General features: G+C 54.1%; 7 protein-coding genes across 7 annotated transcripts; 3 read left to right on the forward strand and 4 right to left on the reverse strand.

Moving 5' to 3' along the window:
• Positions 1 to 1,271: 1,271 nt before the first annotated feature.
• CC84DRAFT_1183949 (DUF775-domain-containing protein) lies at positions 1,272 to 1,901 on the forward strand (the record flags this gene model as incomplete). Its single annotated transcript, XM_018180719.1, has 1 exon — positions 1,272 to 1,901. One exon carries the CDS (start codon positions 1,272 to 1,274, stop codon positions 1,899 to 1,901), a length of 630 nt encoding a protein of 209 aa, XP_018040051.1.
• Positions 1,902 to 1,977: 76 nt separating this feature from the next.
• On the reverse strand, positions 1,978 to 2,981 carry CC84DRAFT_450925 (uncharacterized protein). Its single transcript, XM_018186315.1, has one exon. The coding sequence runs from the start codon at positions 2,742 to 2,744 to the stop codon at positions 2,055 to 2,057; it is 690 nt and encodes a 229-aa protein (XP_018040052.1). The 5' UTR covers positions 2,745 to 2,981; the 3' UTR covers positions 1,978 to 2,054.
• An 18-nt stretch (positions 2,982 to 2,999) lies between these two features.
• CC84DRAFT_1213091 (pyridoxamine 5'-phosphate oxidase) lies at positions 3,000 to 3,698 on the reverse strand (the record flags this gene model as incomplete). The annotated part of the gene is made up of 1 exon (XM_018182503.1): positions 3,000 to 3,698. The coding sequence occupies one exon, from the start codon at positions 3,696 to 3,698 to the stop codon at positions 3,000 to 3,002; it is 699 nt and encodes a 232-aa protein (XP_018040053.1).
• A 314-nt stretch (positions 3,699 to 4,012) lies between these two features.
• Positions 4,013 to 5,700, forward strand: CC84DRAFT_1160794 (SAICAR synthase-like protein). The gene is made up of 2 exons (XM_018177582.1): positions 4,013 to 4,362; positions 4,416 to 5,700. Exons 1-2 carry the CDS (start codon positions 4,301 to 4,303, stop codon positions 5,383 to 5,385), a joined length of 1,032 nt encoding a protein of 343 aa, XP_018040054.1. The 5' UTR covers positions 4,013 to 4,300; the 3' UTR covers positions 5,386 to 5,700.
• Positions 5,455 to 7,279, reverse strand: CC84DRAFT_450838 (mRNA cleavage and polyadenylation factor IA/II complex). Its single transcript, XM_018186314.1, has 4 exons — positions 6,373 to 7,279; positions 6,109 to 6,256; positions 5,929 to 6,035; positions 5,455 to 5,825 (listed from the first exon to the last, which is right to left on the reverse strand). The coding sequence occupies exons 1-4, from the start codon at positions 7,196 to 7,198 to the stop codon at positions 5,524 to 5,526; spliced, it is 1,383 nt and encodes a 460-aa protein (XP_018040055.1). The 5' UTR covers positions 7,199 to 7,279; the 3' UTR covers positions 5,455 to 5,523.
• Positions 7,280 to 7,502: 223 nt separating this feature from the next.
• CC84DRAFT_449394 (uncharacterized protein) lies at positions 7,503 to 9,654 on the forward strand. The gene is made up of 3 exons (XM_018186313.1): positions 7,503 to 7,972; positions 8,020 to 9,386; positions 9,436 to 9,654. The coding sequence occupies exons 1-3, from the start codon at positions 7,806 to 7,808 to the stop codon at positions 9,543 to 9,545; spliced, it is 1,644 nt and encodes a 547-aa protein (XP_018040056.1). The 5' UTR covers positions 7,503 to 7,805; the 3' UTR covers positions 9,546 to 9,654.
• A 1,082-nt stretch (positions 9,655 to 10,736) lies between these two features.
• CC84DRAFT_1202356 (uncharacterized protein) lies at positions 10,737 to 14,205 on the reverse strand (the record flags this gene model as incomplete). The annotated part of the gene is made up of 5 exons (XM_018181768.1): positions 10,737 to 11,157; positions 11,227 to 11,333; positions 11,753 to 13,830; positions 13,911 to 14,001; positions 14,136 to 14,205. 5 exons carry the CDS (start codon positions 14,203 to 14,205, stop codon positions 10,795 to 10,797), a joined length of 2,709 nt encoding a protein of 902 aa, XP_018040057.1. The 3' UTR covers positions 10,737 to 10,794.
• Between the last annotated feature and the right edge of the window lie 407 nt (positions 14,206 to 14,612).

Below are 14,612 nucleotides of genomic sequence, written 5' to 3' on the forward strand. Positions count from 1 at the left end.
TAGTCTGAGCACCACTGTGAGGGCGCATACGTAGGAGTAGCTACCGCTGGTCTGGACGAACTGAGCACACGCTTCAACATCGATGTTGGGATACTCACGGGTTCAGTATACGACTGATTGTTGACAGCAAGTTCGTATTGGTCCTGCATTCCGGGCCCTGTGTCCAAGAACTTCGAAAGCAATCAGAGCAAGAGTGAAAGGGGTCGAAGGCTTGTCTTGGCTCTAAGCGATCAGCGTTTGCCAGCTGCGCAAGAGGCAGTAGCGAGACTAAAAGATTGGTAGAAAGCATGGTGTCGAACCACGGACACCGACAAGTCAGTCAACACTAATCCGTTCACTTGATGCTCCGGGACTTGGGCTTTTATCCCACTCTCTCGCACCCAGAAACATTAGGAGGTAGCTGCCCTAGATTGTTTTAGCATTGACAAGTGACACCAGAAGGCATTCTTCAATCCATGCGGTGATCGCAGACCGGTGCGTGTACAGAACTACCATGGTTAGCTTCACCGAACAACCCTTGGGAGGTTCTCTCGAGAGGCATCTGAAAGGCGATGGGCAACCAGCCGTCAAAGGTGATTGGCGAGAGAGATGGAATGGAAGACGTGTGTCAACAATGCACGTGCTGAATAGTCATAGATTGCGTATTGGTATGCAGTTTGTGTAGCCGCTCGTCGTTCGTGCACCAATAGAAAAACTTCCAGGACGAAAAAACAGGCATTCTACCGCGCAGGATCTGGTGGTAATCCACGGACTTAAATCAGGGCGAACGTTTCGAGTATTCGATCCTGTAGCATAAGTGCTTGGTTAGGCGGCTCGCCTCTTCGATCGTAGACGAGACCGTATAGTAAGTACATGTTCGTGGGTGATAGAAATAACAGCCTGGGTCCTCATCCGGATTCAACGTTTATAGTTAGAGAAGCATTGATGATTATTGAAAGCAACGCAGCAATTCGCGTTTGTGTCCATTGGATCATGTCTGTTGCACCTTCCCGACTCAGCGTCTGAGCCATTCGGAGTTTAGCTAGTCCGAAGCTCCCGCTTGTGGTGATATGTCTTTGTTCCACTGTGTAGTTGATGTATTGATGCATGCTAGGTGGTGGAGGAGGAAAGGTGGGGTCCACGCTATGACGCAGAAGCGGGGGGAAGCTGCGGGAAAGCCCTCGAACTTTTGCTCGACCCATAGCAACCCACAAAGCCTCGCAATGAAGACGGCACTGCACTGATCACACACGCACTCACCGTCTGCACTAATCTCGATTGCCAGCACAGCAATGTTCGGCGTCATCGTCTCAGGCCGTCCGGTCCTCACCGACGCGCAAGCTGTCTCCGAGACCCAATTCGCCTTTCAGATCCCCTCCGTACCTACCTTCTCGCACATCGTGGTGTTTCTCCTCCCAGGAACGACATTGCCCGATGGAACGGCCGCAGCGGTATACGCGCAGTTGCCCTACACGTCCGAGTTCAAGCTCCTAGGCGCGATCGCGAACGAGAAACCGAGCGCCATATTCAAGGTCAACAACAGAGCCGGCGGGCCAGCTGGAGGCGGCGTTGGCAACGAGGATGCTATGGTCGACGCAAGTGTGCCTCTGAATGGCGCTGCGGTGCCTCCACTCGCCCTCGGCATCTCGGTGGAGCCTGCAATGCAGGTTGCCGCGAACCTGGAGCAGCAGAAGGCTCAGGGTTCGACAAATCCAAACGCGGGCACCGAGATGGTACTGAGGCAGAATCCCGTCACAACCAAGGTCCTGGCCCAGCGCATCATCAAAAACTGCTACGACTTCCTTACGAGCTGGGGCAGCGGGGACACGGTGCCGTTGAAGGCTTTCCAGGCGTGGTGGACCAAATTTGAGAACAAGATCGAGCACGACCCCAGCTTCTTGGAGAGGAGCGACGGTGGCTAAGTGTTTGCGTATACCTGTATCTTCTTGGGCAACATGCACACCTAGGGTTAAGACGCAGAGACTACGAAGAGTATCATCAGACCGGCGTGGAACATTTGGACAGGACTATCACATCGGCAACCAGCCCGGCCAGTCTCACATCTGGTTCCAAACTCAAAAAGCTTTGCTCACACCCTTCCAATCTGGATCCTCCAAATGTGCCCTATACAAGCCCCCAGGCCACGTCGCACTCGGCGCCTTCTCCGGCCTCCCAACCGCCTGTAGTGCCACCGCATCTCCCAAAACTTTCTCAATATCCATCCTAGGATACGTCTTCTCTAATTTCGCCCTGAACTCTGCAACATCTTCAATACCCTCCTCATCCTGCCAGACCCCAACGCTAAACTCGACATCCAACGCCCTCCTCATCAGCGCAGGCAGCTCACCCATTCGCTGCACAATCCCCTTACACGTATGCAGCGCAATCGCGTACCATACCTGCAACTTATCCTCCTCACTCACGCCAAATTTGGACAGATGCGCGACGGCGGCATCGGCGCCTTCGACCTCGAATCGCTGCGGTCCGTTGTATGTCTCAGTGGTGCCGATGTCGTGGAACAGGCAGGCAACGAAGAGCTGGTCGTGTTTGGCGGGGTCGGTATGGTAGACGGAGTTTTCGGCTGCGGCGAGGGTCTTGGTGTAGATGTAGAGGCGGATGCTGTGGTTTAGAATGGAGTGATGGAGGAGGGAGGCGGCGTGCGAATAGGCAGATTGGCTGAGCGTGGTGGGCGGGACTATAGCAGGAATGCTGGACGGTGAGGTAGTCGAGGATTTGAGGGATTTGAGGGCCTCGGGTGGACACATCTTGTAGAATAATAGCTTGAAGGTGTTCTGATATGATGTATGTACCCTCAGTTGACTTGAAGCAGGCGAGTGGGGTGTATTATAGATTTGTGCACGTGACAACGCGCCTTAATGTCATGTCGGATAGAAAATGGCAAATCGACAATGGCAAAACATAAAAAAAAAACGCGCCCTATTATCATCACGCCGAAGAACACCGCTTGGTAAGTAACTCAACACCGGCTGCACAGTGGAATGTCATAACTACAGTCTCCACTACGGACTCAACCTCTCCACAACCCACTCCTCCCCCTCCCTCCTGTACCTCAACCGATCATGCAGCCGACTTTCTCTCCCCTGCCAAAACTCCACAACCTCCGGCACAACCCTCACGCCGCCCCAAAACTCTGGCACGGGAATCTTTTCCTGGCCATCAAACCTCTTCTCCACCTCCTCAACCCTCCGTTCCAACTCCTCCCTCCCCTCCAGCACCTGGCTCTGCGGACTCGCCCACGCCCCAATCCTGCTTCCCCGGATTCTAGTGTCGTAATATACCTGCGACTCCTCGGAAGTAAGCCGCTCGGTTCGCCCCTCCACCCGGACCTGCCTTTCCATCTCGCGCCACCAGAATGTCAGCGCTGCCTGCGGATTACTCGCCATGTCGGCGGCTTTCCGACTCGTGCCCATGTTGGTGTACACCACGAAGCCGCGGTCGTCGAGCTCCTTCATGAAGACCGTGCGGGCCGAGGGCTTGCCGTCGGGCAGGCTGCAGGTCGCGAGGGTCACAGTTTCGGGCTGGTAGACACCTGCGGCGAGGGCTTCATTGAACCAGGCGTGGAATTGCGCGGTGGGGGTCGGGGCGAGGTCGGAGATGTTGAGGGCGCCGGCTTTGTACTGGACGGCGTGGCCTGGGTCGGTGGAGCCGCCAGTGGGCGCGAAGATGCGTTTGTTTGAAGGGGCGGCGGAGTGGAGCATTTTGTGGTGTAGAGGGCAGAAGGTAAGCAAGGATGTGCGGTGAGTTGTAGAGATGGCTGCCCGGCGGAATGAGTCGATGAAGCGGGGTGTGCGACACAACAGCATAGGGAGAGAGAAGGGCGTTCTCGGGCGGAAGGTCAGGAGATATAGGGTCCTGGGAGTTTAACGTGACATTCTATGTATATCTCAGAGGCGGGAGATTCTACAAAGTTCCTCAGCGAACAGGTGGGGTGATGTCATGGACTTTAGCGCGTATCGAGGACCAAGCTGTTTTTCAATGGCTTGACAAATGCATCAAGCCGGTAGTTGTATGCAGACAGGACCTTTCTAGAGCAAATCTAGGACAAGCCCGAGGTAGCTTCCTGTGAGTACAAGTCGAAGATTTGAGACGACCAAATGGTGAGATGCAGGCACCGACCCGAGTCAGTCGAAGCTAGCCCAGGGTCCCGCGTTATTCGAGCACCTGTTGTGGCCCTGAAACGCGGGGTCTTGTCAACAGCTGAGCTTACGGACCAACAACCAGGCGTCAACATGACACCTTCACCCATACTATCACTCTCACAACCTACCACCGCCCAAACCCATCCCGCAGATCCTCCAAGATGAGCAAAAAGCCCTTCGACCCTTCGACCCTACAAGCCTTCGGCAACGCCGCAGCAGGCCAGTAAGCGCCCCGCCTCGCCCATGTTTCGCATCATGGGAACTGATCATACATAGTGACGGCGTCCTCTCCGACCTCTCAGGCGCTGTCGTAGTCAAACCATGCACCGCCGCAGAAATCGCCTTTTATGAGTCCATTTCCGCCTCACACCCAGATCTCGCGCCGCACCTCCCCACCTTCATGGGCCAGCTATCACTGTCGTCTGACCAGTCCGGCTCCGCTCCTGTAGCTATAGAAGAATCTGGCACAATCGTCACAGCCGATGGCGTCGTCGAGCGGCTTCACGGCAAAAAGCTGGATACAGAGCTGCACATTGTGCTGGAAAATATCACGCACGGCTTCACGAAGCCGAACGTGCTGGATCTCAAGCTGGGTGCGCAGCTGTGGGACGAAGGAGCCAAACCCGAGAAGCGCGCGCGGCTGGACAAAGTCAGCGCCGAGACGACGTCTGGGTCTCTCGGTTTTCGGATCGCTGGCATGCGCGTGTACAAGGGCGAGCCTGTGCCGGGGACGCCGGAGGGATTGAAAGAGTTTGTGGAGGCAGATTACGAGAAGGGGTACTGGGTGTACAACAAGATGTACGGCCGCAAGTTCGCGGCGGAAGATATCAACGAGGGGTTTGAGAATTATATCCATGGGCAGGGGAAGCAGGGCAAGGAGCTCGAGAGGGCGCGCGAGGTACTCGCGTACTTCCTGGGCGAAGCCAAAGACATCATCAGAGCATTCGAGAAGAAGGAGAGTAGGATGTACTCGGCGAGCATCCTGCTGGTGTATGAGGGCGATGTGGACGCGTATGCGCGGGCCAAGGAGCGGTTGAGGAGTGCGCCGGCGGGAGAGGAGGGCGACGAGGAGGACGATCTGCCGCAGTTGGCCGCGGTCAAGATGATTGACTTCGCGCACGCGACGTGGGCGCCCGGACAGGGACCAGACGAGAACGCACTTCGCGGGATGCGGAGCACAACGTCCATCCTCAAGGACCTGCTGGACAGCGTGGAGAAGGAGCTCGATGCTGCAGAGGCAGCGTGAGCCTTGTAGCAGCTACGCTTGTTGATTCATTCGTTATGTGGTCCTGTGTTTCATAGACCGCTAGATACCCTCTAGTCGCGCAATATATATATCCTTCATCCACCCCTCCACCCCTCCACTCCTCCCTCATTTGTTCCCCTACCCAACCAAACTAGCCACATCCTCGGGCCACCGCCCGCACACGACCGCCGTACTCGGCACCTGCCCCGGCTGCGGCGCCAACAGCTTCACCCGCTTCTTCCCCTCGTCCACCTCCGCCACATACAAGTAACCCCGCACACTCGCATCTCTGATGCTTGCATGGCCATCCGTAGGCGCCGCGGTAGTGATGGCGAGCAGTTTGTTCACGATCTCGGAGGACGGGGTCACGCGCTCGTATATCGTGTCTTCCGCCGCACCGCCATATGCATCTCCGCCGTCGTTGAACTGCATGTCGGATCCTGCACAGTCCCGTTAGCACGAGGCAACGGCGTTCTTCAATACACACCACAGATATAAACTTTGCTTGGATTGGAGAAAGGGAGGCGAGGGGGATAAGCGTACCTTCCTTGACCCTGAATATGCTCAGCTCGTCGAAGCCTGCGGACTGGCTGTGCGGCGCGAGGCCGGCTTCGCTGTTGCCGAAGAAGTACGCGCGGATTTGCGCATGTCTGGGCGAATCTAGGTTAGTGGGGTGGCTTTGCTGAGGGATGGCCGAAGGGATGGGCTGGGAGCAAAGCGTACCGGAGAGCCTTCATATACGCGTCGCTGCGGTCGACGCAGCCGCCGGATTTGTCGAGGCGGACTACGGCGATGGCATCGGCTGAGTTGGAGTATTTGCGGGAGAGGTCCGAGTAGAGGCGTTCGGAGCCGAGGACGAGGATGGTGGTGACTAAATTGTGTCAGTCTGCGACTATGGGATGGGAGGTTGGTATGGCAACATGGGGCGATGACAAGGAGAGAGGGAATATATGTATGAAAGACATGGAGCAAGCACATCACACGCACCAGAAAACTCAGATATTATATGCTCTATGTTCTCGTAGACGCCCGCGCGACCCTGCGCCACCGCACCCGGCGTATCAATTATGAAGCCTGCGCTCTTGCTCGCTGGGTCCTCCTCCAGCCGACTCGTCACCGCGAGCGCCATCCGCGTGACCAGCGGCCGAAACACCGTGCCCTCTTCCGCATCCCGCAGCCCGTAGTGGTACACGAGCGGCATCTTGACGGGCGTAGGAGAAGGGCCAGATATGGGGCTGCTACCCCATCCCTCCTCAATGTCGAGGATCGAGGAGAAAGCGGCCGCGGTGAAGGAGCCGGGGACGGACAGCATGCCCTGCCGCGGGTCGAGATTAACAACCATAGGCTGCTGGCCGCTCTTGACGGCGTAGGCGGTGAGCGTCTTGACGAGGGACGTTTTGCCCGCGTTTTCAGGGCCGACGACGAGGACTCTGGGGCCGGCGTCGCGCGTCTGGTGTGCGCGCTCGCGCAGCGCTTCAAGTGCGAAATGCGCGTTCGCGGCGGACATCATCTGCGTCTCTTCAGCAACGTATTCGGACTCTGCCTCGCCGCCGATCTCGAGCTTGCAGCCGTGCCATGTGAAGACGGCGCCCTTTGCGCCGGAGAAGTTGTAGGTAGTCGCAGGGGCGAGCTCGGTGCCGAAGTACTCCGCGGTGCCCGTGACGAGCTTTATGGCGAGGGAGCGCGCGAAGCTGACTTCGAAGCGGTATTCGGTATTCGCGGAGAGCTCTTGGGTGCGGGTTGCGGAGGTAGTAGGGACGTTGAGTGGTTCCGGGGCTTGCGCGCCGAGGTTGAGACCAGGGAGGGCGATCATGGTGGTGTTTTGGGGGAATTCGGAGAGAGATTGTGTTGTGCTACACTCTAGGTAAGAGAACAAGGTAGGTGTTATGCTAGAAGCTCTGATATCGAGCAGCGGGGAAGTCAAGAGGCAGCAGCAGGCATTGTAGGTGCGTGCGTCTTTGTTTGCTTGGCTATGCTATGAGTATTGTTGCGCACGAGCCGACGTGACCTGTTGGTTAGCAGAAAAGGCAGGGAACGGAGATTCGTGGTAGACCCAGAAGAGCGTGCAAAAGGCGAGAGGTTGAGAGGTTCGAGAGCTACTGCAGGGTCGCGTGGGCGATGCGCTAGACGCGCGCTTAAGGCGGGCCGCGGCTAGCAACAAGACAGTTGTCGGTCTGCCATGACGCTCCCTCGCTATCGGGCCCGCGGTGCGTGCGCTTCGAGACGGCTCCTCCTCCGCTGCACGCTTCCGTTCAATGCGCCAGTAGAGCACAGCAGAGCACGCCCTGATAATGCCAATCCTCCTGCCACCCTGATCGTCCTCCCTCCGTCCTTGCCGTTCCTGCTCAAGCATTCTGCGTCGGCGGATTTCATACTACGCACTGGACACATCCGGCAGAAACACCAGCGACGCATCCAACATGAAGCCGCAGAACAAGAGCAAGAATCTGAGAGTGTGGTCTCTGTGCTTGTTGTCGGCCTGTGCTAGTGTCAACGCACAGGTCCAAGAGCCACTCAAAGCACCCATCGACCCTCTAAAGTACAAGGCAGCATGTCCCGACTACAAGAACTATGCGATGCGCCAGCAGTAAGCGTTCGATGCCATGGGGGCTTTCTTGATGCTGACTCTTGTAGTCCTCCATATAGCTTGGGCCCGCTCGAGCTCCCCTCGCAAAGACCTTCCAAGTACTGCCGCACCTTCGAATCGCCGCTCGTCGAAAAGGTCATAGAGGACATGAATGAGAAGTTGATCGACAAGGATCTTGCAAAGATATTCGAAAATGCATTCCCGAACACATTGGATACAACAGTACGGTGGCATGCCGACGGCACAGTCAAGCCCAAACCGAGCAAGAAGTCGTGGGACGCGGCTGCTTGGAAGGGCCCGCAGAGCTTCATCGTGACAGGCGACATCAACGCAGAGTGGCTGCGCGACTCCACGAATCAGCTCGCCCAATACCAGTCACTGGCAAAGAAAGACAAGGAGATCCGCAAGCTCATCCTGGGCGCAATCAATACCCAGTCCGAGTATGTCATTGGATCGCCTTACTGCAATGCCTTCCAACCCCCGCCCCCAAGCGGCTTGAACCCCACCTTCCAGGGCGACGGCGACACTGTGCACCCGGTATACGAGCCTTCGTTTGTTTTTGAATGCAAATACGAACTTGACTCTCTGGCCCACTTCCTCTCACTCGCCAACCAGTTCTTCAACAACACTGGCTCCACAGAGTTTGTCAATGCACGTTTCCTGCTCGCGCTCGAGACCCTTTTGGAGGTTTTGGAGAACCAGTCCATCTCCACATTCGACGAAGAAACGGGTGGTTTCCGCCGCAACGAGTACACTTTCCAGCGCCAAACCAACACCGGAACCGAAACGTTGAACCTGGGTGGCGTTGGCAACCCTCTCGCCGCTGGCACTGGCCTCGTCAGAAGCGCTTTCCGTCCTAGCGACGACGCGACCATCCTTGGCTTCTTCATCCCGGCCAATGCCATGATCAGCGTAGAGCTCAAGCGTACCGCCGTCTTGCTCCGCAAGGCCGGCAAGAAGGATCTGGCAAAGAAGATGCAAGAGTGGGGCCAGAAGATCGAGGACGGCGTCTGGGAGCACGGGGTTGTGCAGCACAAGACGTTTGGACGCATCTTCGCCTTTGAAGTGGACGGCTTCGGGTCATCGATTATCATGGACGACGCGAATTTGCCTTCGCTGCTGGCTCTGCCGCTTCTCGGTTTCACCGACGCTAAGAACGATATCTACCAAAATACAAGGAAGATGATCTTGCAAAAGAAGGGGAACCCGTACTACCTTACCGGCGAGGACTTCAACGGTATTGGCGGCCCGCACATTGGGTATCAGCACGCGTGGCCGATGAGCGTGCTTGTGCAGGCCATGACGAGCGAGAGCGACGACGAGATCATGACTTGTCTAGGGAGCGTGAAGAACGTTAGCAGGAACGGGCTGATTCATGAGAGCATCAACGTGAATATTTGGAGTGATTATACGCGTAAGTTGTCTCGGAGAGATGTTCAAGGGGATCTGCTAACGATTCACAGGAAGCTGGTTCGCGTGGGCGAACTCGGTCTTCGCGCAGACGATCCTGGATCTTGCGAAGCGGAAGCCGCATCTGCTTTTTGGCGAAGGCGCGGAGTCGTATACTTTGTAGACAGTGCAACAAACAGACAGTTACTTAGTAAACTGCCTAACATGCATGGCTTGTCAGCCTCGGCATCGACGCTGCATTCTCCTGTTGTGCTGTGACCTAATATCACATCCCCTGCCTTGATGGAGCAGCCTGCCCATGGTGCCTCGAGGCCACTGCTCATCCACGTGACGACATGCGAATCTCATCCTAGATAGGCTAACCAACTGCCCGATGTATATCTAATAAATCTGGCTTAGCACCTCACCCTCGTGTCTCGGTCGCACCACCCTGCTTACAAGATGCCGGCCACGTTTGCCCAGCTCCCGCGAGAGCTGTGGGATATGATATGGGCTTTGGCTGCCCCTTTTCAGTGGCAATAGGCAAAAATCCTTTGTTTGGCGTGCCATTCCTCATGGTTCAAAGACTTGCTGACCGCACGACAGTAAGTACGATGGCTTGTTCTGCCGGCGGTATAGGGATCGTGGGTGGATTGGCGGGGAGCGGAGAGGGGGCGGGTAGTGGGAGCACTGCTTCGATTCAAATTTCCATCCATAGTACTGACCATGGGTGTAGTATCGTAGAGGAAGTACTCCCGCCCTGTATCATGCCCTGGAAAGAGCATCACAGACAAGCCTTAGCCGGCTACGATTCCCGGGAGCACGGAATTAGCCTGAGAGAGGGAAACATACGTCCGTACGGCATTCATCCAAGGGTACCTGCAGCAAATTTAACTGATCGTGCAGTAGAGATGCACATCCACCATGCAAATCAATCCACATTAATGTTTACTGTCTATCCGGGACCGTCGCGGATCATTTATTGTTGTTAGGCCATCTCACCTAACCAACTCCATCACCTCTTTCCTTTGTAATCGATTTTAGATTTCCACCGAGACTTTCATCGCCAAGTCCGACCACGCCGCGCGAACACCTATAACAGTGACAAAATCAACGGCATCAGGCTAGCAATAGCCCCAGGATCATCCCCCCCGCAGCCAAATCTATCGCGTACTCCCATCTCGCAGATTCCCCAATACCACGCATAATTTTCACTATAATGTCTTTCAGATATAGCAGCGAAATACATTATTTTTTTACTATGAACCCCCGCCGCAGTGCCCTAGTCCAGCCTTGGGGTTACAAGAGATGTCGAAACATATCCCAACCTTGACAATTAGAAGCCTCCAGCCCTGACTTTCAATCCCGTCCTTCACCACACCGCTGAATCTATCACCAAGTTTTTATCTACCAAATCACCGCGCACCCCTTGTTCATCTCCCAAGGACCAAATACACAACAGCCAAGACAAACGCGAAGTCCTTCTTACCGTATTTTGGGTTCACATCTGCATCGTTGTAACTCAGAAACTCGACTACTTGGAAGAAGAGGTACATGACTGCTGTTGCGATGATGAAGAGGATAACTATGTCGCAGCCAAGTGTTAGGTATGTTCGAGCGGAATAGCGGGAATGCTGACCGAATTGAGGATGTGGGTTTTCCAAGGCAGGGTCTCGGTGAATGATGTCAGGATCGGTTCGTGCGTCATCCTGATCGGAGTTAGGTTTGTGGTGATGCAAGTCTTTGGCTGGCGTTGGATGTGGACCTACGTTGAGGGGAAGGGCTTGTGGATCGTCCTGTTGGGAGTTAGTTTCGTGTAGATATATTTTTGTGGTGCGGCATTGCACGCGTTGATGTAGACTTACGTTAGTGGGAGGCATGGTAGTGGCGCAATCGCGCGTGCACTCGGGTGCTGGGTAAGTACAGGCTCGGTCAAGGTTCGAGCGGATGTCTTGATGGCTTTGTGAGCGGTCTTGAGAGAAATGAAGAGTGCGTAATGGATGTCGGAGCTGGCGGTGATGATTTTATTCATATAGCTGAACTTGATAAGCTTGCGTTCACGATGGAATTTGCTGCATATTTCTCAGGCAAACTCAACGTGATCGCTTCACATGGTTCAGATGGCAAGTTCAGAGGAATGCCCTTGTTGGCTTGCTCAATCGAGATGTTACAGAGATATCAAGCATATGAAGTAATATAAGACATAGGACAGGAAAACGGCGTTCCAAAGTACAGAGACGAAAATGATAAAGTCAACACTCAAGAGATTCTAGGCCTTGCATCGTTCCAGCCCAAGCCAACGGTCTCCTTCGATTTCGGCCAAACGATTCTCAATTTCTCCCAGACTAGGTTCTCCATGGCTCAGGCTTCTTCTCCCCTCCAAAACCTTACGACCGAGATACAATGCCTCGTCGAATCTCGACATCTTCCAATATGCCTCCGATGCGTAAAACATCGAGGCCAAAGTATCGCAATGTTGCGCTCCAAGCACAATTTCTCTCTTCGTGGCTACAGTATGCAACGTTTCAGCCGCCTCACTGTAGATTTCTTGGCCCAATAACAGATAACCAAGATTATTCAGAATGTGCAGTGAAAGGTGGTGATCCTCGCCCAGCTTGGCCACGTGTATCCGAAGTGTCTCCCTCGTGATCTTTTCTGCGCCAGCCATGTCTTCGTTTGCGACGTAGATCTGCGCCAGGTTTGCTCGACTCTGTATCGTGTGTGGATGGTCTTCGCCGAGAACTGCTTTCCGACCCGACAAGGCGCGTGTCATCACTTCGTAAGCTTCGGTCCAGCGGGACAAATGCTGCAGTGCGCACCCGATGTTTGCAAGCACGGAGAGGGTCTTTGGATTCGACAGCCCAAGTGAGGCCTCCATGGCGGTGTAAATTTCATAGAGAGTACACAGAGCCTCTTGTGCGCGACCTTGACCGAGAAAGGAGAGAGCGAGGCCGTGATTCTCGTCTAGCAGCTTGACGTGTCTTGGTCCGTAGATAGAGTTGCAGATGGCTATAGCTCTTCGGTGATATCCCTCGGCTTGCCCGTGGTGACCTTGCGCTTGCAATGCCAACCCCTTACTTCGCAGAGCTCGTATCGTCAACGGTTTATGGGAATTCAATAGGACCGTCTGAGATCTGAATAGCTGCTCAACTCGACATGCAAAGATAATCGGGCGTCCGAGATAGTGGCTAATCGTGGCAATGTTTGATTCGCATAAGAAAGCTTCTGCAGCGGAGGCATGGATATTGTAGCCGTTGAAAAGCCACTGTATCGCTTGCCCTGCGAGTTGAAATGCATTTGCATATTGTCCCACTATACGGAGGAAGTGTGACACACGCAAAGCAAGTGGTGCTAAGAAGTCCCATGGCGATAGTTGCTGGGAAGGGGTGACGCCGGTTTGGGCTTGACGATGCTTAGCATCGCAGGTGGTCCATTGCGATGCATATTCCTGTAGAATGGTCAATGCATGCGGTAGCAGAAGCCTGCATTCTCTCAACATCGCGTGCTGCTTCCCTGTTTCCGGAAATTTCTCCGATATGAGCTGTAGTGCAAGCGCTGCAAATCTTGCAGATGCTTGATGTCGACGCACGAAAGCTCGGACACTGAGACGAACCAATCTGGGGACGGTGATAGTGTCATCGCTGTCACTAACTGAAATCAGGAATGAATCTCTCAAGACTATCAGAGATCTTGTGAGGTCTCTCGGCCAATAGCTTGCGTCGAATAAGGTAAGCGGGATCCGCGTGTTGCCGAGGCAAGCCATAATGGCTAGAAGTTGTCCTGTATCTCCATCTTTCTCGTACAGGGTCTTCATCGACACAGCAGATAGCATATCAGTCCCTATCAGGGCACATGTGCCAGGAAGGCCTAAGTTGTTTTGCAAGTGGAGATTGGAGACATGATCCTCTTGTCGCCTGAGATATTCCAAATATTGAACTGTGGATAGGTTGTACATTCTCATGAATCCTGCAGCCTTTATGATAGCTGAAGGAACAAACTCTAGATGTTGAACCAAATCATTGATTCCCTCGTCCGGTAGGAATACGCCTTCCAGCTCAAGTCCGAGGAGTTGCGTGGCTTCTTCGACTGTCATGGGATCCAGCGTGAAGATAAAGTTGTCGTTCACCAGAATGGCAGCATCATACCTGTTACACATTGTGAACAGTATGGATCCGTTTATGATTGGCGTTGATGCAAGCCGCCGTAAGACCGGTTGGCCATTGGCTCGCGAAGCTATGTCGTCGATGATCAGCACCCATCGTCCGTCAAAACCTGTGTCGAGTTTCTCCACGAGGTTTTGTAATGTCATTTCCTGATGATCTACATATTGTGGTTCCGTCTTCTCGCGGAAAATTCTGTCGTAGGTCGCTTGTACAGCTAACTGGTCGCATCCCTGAATCCATATGATAATGATCTCCGGGTACAGATCGTGGATACGATATGCACATTCTTTAGCTGTTTCGGATTTTCTACTCACGGAACTTTAGTAATAAACCAAAAATGTCCAAAGATCGCTTTTAGTCACAGGTTTGAGCCTGGGATGACTGACCCAATGCCTCTGGGACCGACAATGCATGCTTTGTTTCCTGGGGCGACTAGCGTGCGGGTCACCATATTCAGAGTTGAGTCTCTTCCAATGACTGCAGTGCGTGGAGGTAGGCCTACCAAAATCCCGGGTATCACGGCTGTTCCTCGGGGAGGTGTGGACGAAGATGTCTAAAACCTATGAGCCAATCGAAGTGGCCGAGGGTCGCCTCATTTCCGGTTCACTTACTATGCGCCCCACATCTTTGTAGGTGTTCTGGTAAGTTACCCTGTATCGGGTCAGACATGAGACCGCCCATGAATATGATGCTTACGCGGAGAAATGCAGAGTGAGACGTCTTTCGCAGCTCTCTAACTCAGCTCGGTATTTAGTGATCTTTCTGATCCTCTTCTGATACGAAAACACTCTACGTAGCTTTTTAACTCCTGAATCACTCTGATTGGATAACAGAGGTGTGAGCAACTGTTGTAAAGATAAAGTGATGCGTAGGCTTCTGCTGATGAGTTGTTGTACACCTGGCGTTCTTGCCCCACTGTGTTCCTTCAGTAAGAATGATTCAATAATGTTGCGATGCCAATTCAGATGCTCGATCAAGTCCTCTATTGTCGCTGGCATGGAGTGAAGCTCGGATGGACATTCCAAAATGTACTTGGCTAACCCTACACCATATTTTGCAAGCTGCGAAAACGCGGCGACAGCACCAAC

Source organism: Paraphaeosphaeria sporulosa (genome assembly GCF_001642045.1).
Source record: "Paraphaeosphaeria sporulosa strain AP3s5-JAC2a unplaced genomic scaffold CC84scaffold_2, whole genome shotgun sequence".
Lineage (NCBI taxonomy): Eukaryota > Fungi > Ascomycota > Dothideomycetes > Pleosporales > Didymosphaeriaceae > Paraphaeosphaeria > Paraphaeosphaeria sporulosa.